The sequence below is a fragment of the Grammomys surdaster genome, unplaced genomic scaffold, assembly GCF_004785775.1.
Source record: "Grammomys surdaster isolate TR1022 unplaced genomic scaffold, NIH_TR_1.0 425, whole genome shotgun sequence".
NCBI classification, from domain to species: Eukaryota; Metazoa; Chordata; class Mammalia; order Rodentia; family Muridae; genus Grammomys; species Grammomys surdaster.
In genome coordinates, this window is record NW_021604844.1 from 82871 (window position 1) to 88501 (window position 5631).

The window sequence follows — 5631 nt, forward strand, 5'->3', positions numbered from 1 at the left end:
ACTGTTATTAATTGTAAATATGAAAATGGTTGGAATCCTGCAGTCTACACTATCACCTTTAGTGACCAAGAGGGGACCTGATTTTTTCTCATTTATTTAGGGAGAATTAAATTTGATTAATTTCAATAGGTTAATTCACATATGTGCTAATGAGGTTGAATCCTCTCTATTTTATACTACTGTTCTGACTCTGAATATTTCAATGTTGCATGATCTCAGATTGCCTAAGAAAGGAAGAGAAACAAAGATTTCTTTCTTTCTGGAAAACTTAGTGTTAATGAAATGCAAGGCAGACTAGTTTTCAATTTACAGTAAAATAATACACAGATTATTTTCAATTTCTGCTTGGCACTTTTGGGATTTTTATGCATCTCATTGTATTTAAGCTTTCAAATTATAGAATATATGTACTCATATATATTTTTTCATATATTTGTTGCAGATAAATATTCAATAGCTCGAGAAGAGTAATGGGACCATAACTGAACAAGATCTAAAATTCTCATCTTACCTCAGAACATAAATGATTAGAGTCTAAGCCACGCTGCTAATATGGAATTTAAACTTTCTTTGAAGTATAATATTATCTTTTCCTATTTTACACAAAAATATAGGATGAATATCTTACAGGTTGATATGGAATTTTTGTTTTCAATTGCTTGGTATGAGAGTATGGGCTCTATTCTTAATTCTCTGGGGAATATTAAAAGTGACCTAAATATGGAACAGAAATTAAGCCATCCTCAGACAACTAAGAATACAGCATTATTCATTTTACTCCAAAATGACTGTCATTCTCATCCTTAATGTTACCATGACATAAGATTGCAGAAGAAACTTCAGATTCTCTTTAGTTATATAGTTTCTATTCATAACATTAAGATTAAGCTTACATGATTACATCAAAAACATGCCTTAGTGAAAGAAAACATCTGGGAAAACCTGTCTTGAATTTGCTTTGTCTTAACTCCATATATGATAGGGTTGAGAGTAGGGGGTACCACCACATAGAGGTTAGCAAAAAGAATGTGCATGTGGCGTGGTATGCTGTGGCCCCCAAAACGATGAGCAAAAAAGGTAAAGAGAGAAGGTGTATAGAATAGAAGGATGACACAGACATGGGAGCCACATGTGCCCAGAGCCTTGAGTCGTGCATTTTGAGAAGGAATTCTAAATACTGTATGAAGTATAAGGGGGTAGGAGATGATGATAAGCATAATGTCTAGGCCTATGGAAAATAAAGGCACAGTCATTCCATAGTAAATATTGACTTTGATGCTGTCACAGGCCAACCTAGCAATGCCCATATGTTCACAGTATGAGTGATGAATGATGTTCCTCCCACAATAGGTGAGTCGATAAACTAGAAAGACCAAGGGGAAACAGATGAAGAAGCTTCTAGTCAGAGATGCGATGCCCATTCTGCAGATTACTGAAGGAGTTAGAATGGTAGTATATCTTAGTGGAAAGCAGATGGCTATATAACGATCAAATGCCATAGCCAGCAGTATGGCAGACTCTGTCACAAACATGAAGTGCAGAAAAAACATCTGAGACACACAGCCAGCAAAAGAAATGCCTCCAGCATGAAACCAAAAGATGGCAAGAACCTTTGGTGTGGTCACTGTAGATAGAATGATATCAGCCAGGGCCAACATGGAGAGGAAGAGGTACATTGGTTCATGAAGACTGTGTTCTGTGAAAATCAGGAATATTAATAGGGTATTGCCTATTAGAGCCACTATGTACATTGAACAGATGGGGATGGAGAGCCAAATGTGTATCTCTTCTAATCCTGGGATCCCAATCATGGTATACCAAATATCTCTAAGGTTGGTGTGGTTTGAAGACATTGTCATCTCCTCTGCCTCCAGAGCTGAATCTTGGAGCTGAAGAAAAATAGAAATTATAAAAATTATGATTATTTTTATTATATTATAATGAAATAACACTTTATGTACTTACTAAATTAAGAATGGACTGGTACTCATAATTCAGTGATAGCCAGGCAGAGTTTACTAACAGGAAAATACAAACTTGAAAGTATATACTGTTGACAAGGTGATGATTATACTTAAAAGAACCAAACTTTAAATATTAAAGTGAAGTTTAGATACTGCGCTAAATGTTTTGTTTTTAGCATCAAATGTGAAAATCCGTGGATGCGTGGAAGGTTTTGTATATCATAGCTGGTTTTATTTTGTTGTTCATTTCATGAGTCTTAAACAAAATACTCTTTCCTGAAGCCCTAGAATTGTAGTGGTCAGGATCCTCTTATCATCTTTTTAGGAACCCAGTATTACTGAGATCCATGTTAATTCTGCACTCTAATGAAAACTTTTTCATAAGTCAATGTGATTTTCCTTATTCTAGCAAAGTATTCTTAGAAAGTAAAAATGTCCAAAATCTTGCTTTGCAGAGACTTGTATTTACTAAGTATAACACTGGAAATATGTCCTTGCTACATGATCACAGTACACAATCTTCCAGCTGAAGCAATACATGAGTATTACTTTAAAGATAACTCAGAATATATTGAATATATTGTCCTATTATTTTCTAAATCTCACTCTCTTACTCTAGTGTTTTCCACCTATACTAATTTTTTCCCCGTTAAATCTTACAGACTGCTCCTTCAGCCCTTCTAGGAAGAACAACAGTATCAACTAGCTAGACTTCTCAGAGCTCCCAGGAATTAAAATCATCAACCCAAGAGTATACTTGGAGGGATCCATGGCTCCTACTATATATGTAGCAGGGGACCACCTCATCTGGCATCAGTGGGAGGGGAGGCACTTAGTCCTGTGGAGGCTTAATGCCCCAGAGAAGGGGGATGCTAAAGGTGGGAGGTGGGAGTGGATTGATGAGTTGGGGAGCACCTTCTTAGAGGCAAAAAGGAAGGGGATAGGTGGGAGGCTAATGAAAGGGAGACCAGGAAGGGGGATAACATTTGAAATGTAAACATATAAAATGATTAATAAGTAAAAAAATCTTACAGACTGTGTTTAAACATTAGCATTTTTCTTTTTTTTTTCATTTCTGACCCAGTGTAATCTTAAAGAAAGGCAAATTATCTCAAAAGAACAAATTGACAAGTAAGTCACAAAAGTGAAAAGTTATTGACTAATCTAGGATCATATTATGCTAAATAAATAACCAAATATAAGTCATGCATATATTCTATATCAGAGACTTTCCCCAGTGAAGAATTTTAATATATGAATGTAAACAATCATCTGTCAAATCAGGTCAGGATAGGAACATTGGGCTACATTCATTTGTTAATTCATAACATAAATTTATATATATTTATCAAGATCAATGGCACACAGGTTAATATTTTTGTTTTTATAGAATGTGTTTATTGAAAAATGACTTACAAAATAAGTTAGTTTTTAAAATAATAATAGCGATAAGTAAAAATCTTCTATGAATAGTATTTATCAAATTACACATGAAGACATCTAGCATAGTGAAAGCTTTGAGAAATAAGATATCAAATTGGATAAGTAAACTGTGACATTTAAGTTTCAGAGTAGGTATGAAAGATCAACTGTTTTGTTTTTTGTTTCATTTTCTATATTAATAAACACTAAATTAAATTTTTATTTTACAATACTTGAAATGTTGTTGGGATAACCTACCACCACACATATTGTATCAATTGCTTACTAAATTGTGTCCCTGTATTCTCAATTGTTGATTGTTGCCTGGAACCACAGGGTAGAGCACCACCGGGTACTGGCAGGGTTTGTAAATATACATTCCTTCCTCATCTACCTAAGGCATTCTCTGATTAGCTTCAATAAAAATCTGAAAAATAGTATCTACGCTGGAAGCTAGGTGTGTGGGAGAGAAAGACTTCCAGGCAGAAAAAGGAACACTGGAAAAAGGAGAGGTGGGAGACAAGGAGGCATGGCCTGCAGTGGAACAGAAAGGTACAGAGGTAGACACATGCTGGGCTATAGGCTAGTTATTCACATTAAGTTTTGATAGCTGGCTGAAAGGCTGCCCTAGCTAAAAGCTCTAAGCATTAAAATATATTTAAAAAGACTCTGCGGCATTATTTATATAGCTGGTGTGTTGTGAAAGTCCTGTTATAATGGGTTCCTTATGTGTTTTATCATTTCACAGAAGTCTCTTTGTAATTTTGTTCGAGGCAGATCATACTACCTATATTTGATTGACCTAGCATTTACTATGTAGATCCACCTGTTTCTGTTTCCTGAGTGCTGAGATTAAAGACTTGTTATCTTATCCTTGCACATGAATCTATCCTAATGGAAAATATGCTTTTTTTAAAATCTGTCTTCTCGATCACTTACTAATAGACTTCTAAAAATATATTTGGTTTTTTATCAACAAATGTTAAATTCTACAATTGCATGAGTATGTTTTCAGCTTATGACATAATATTTTCTTGAGAAAAAAGGCATAAGTCAGCATTTAAGAGAGATATTATGACTAACATCTATTTTTCTTTGCTAAGAGGGGTTGCTAGCTAGACTAAGACTAACCAGAACAAGAAACATGACATTACCAACAAAATGAGGTGGAAAATGAGTCTGTAATTAAATAATGAATTTTATGTGTTAGGTAAATCAGTCTTGAAAGAAAGGAAGTAAATTATTTTGACATAAATCATCAGAAAAAATAGTAGTAAGAAGTAATATAAGAATTTCAGAAATTAGAAAATAAACATATGAATGTATTATTATTTAGAAGTAGTAGACATGTATTTTGTTTCTAAAAAGAACTAGGTGGATGAATTCAGAAGGTTGTTTCAAGTCTGCACACTGCACTGTAAAGAGAACCTTCTGTAACTATTGTTCTACCTTGGGTTTCCTTGATGCCATCACAATCATGCCTTTCTAAGGTAGTTTCATAACTGTGAGACTATCTCACAATTATCTTGAAGGGGAACTGTTATTATTTTTGTAATTACACTGCTGTAATCACCACCACCATAATAACCATTATCAGATTTATCTACTAAGTTATTGTATTGAAAATAAGAATGAAAGGAAATATTAAACCAAAGCTAATTTTTCTAAAACCTTCAATGGATTAATGAAGGCCAAGCTTTCTTGGACTATAAACTGTTTGAAATATTGGATGGGTGACAACAGTAAGTGGCCATTACAGGTGACAGTGAAAAAAGAGTCATCAAAGTAAACAAAAGCTACAGCATGAAGGGTTAAAGAATATTGGGATTTTTTTTCTTTTAAATATAAAAGATATGAAAGGCCTCAGATTTTTCTATGTCAGAAGAATTAAGTAATAAAGAAATTGAGAGAAGGATCTAAGCAGGCACATTTTGGAATTAAACGTATACCATGATGAAAGACAAGTCAATGAATATGGGCATTCTACCTCACTCCCCATTGACACAAAATGAAGCATAGGAAAATACTAAGGTGCATGTGTAAGATTTTTGGAAATGCTAAGTCAGAAACATATCTTTATAATGAAATAAAAGCAAATACCTATTTGTTCTATACCTCGTACTAAAAATAGATAAAAATTGATCTATCAGAAGACCTAGCTCTACTACTTACTTAGGCACATACTCAAATGATTCTATATCTTACTACAGAGATAATTGTTCATCTATGTTTATTGCTGCTCTAT

General features: G+C 33.9%; 1 protein-coding gene across 1 annotated transcript; it reads right to left on the reverse strand.

Moving 5' to 3' along the window:
- Positions 1–902: 902 nt before the first annotated feature.
- LOC114632788 (olfactory receptor 52Z1-like) lies at positions 903–1859 on the reverse strand. Its single transcript, XM_028781398.1, has one exon. It carries the CDS (start codon positions 1857–1859, stop codon positions 903–905), a length of 957 nt encoding a protein of 318 aa, XP_028637231.1.
- Between the last annotated feature and the right edge of the window lie 3772 nt (positions 1860–5631).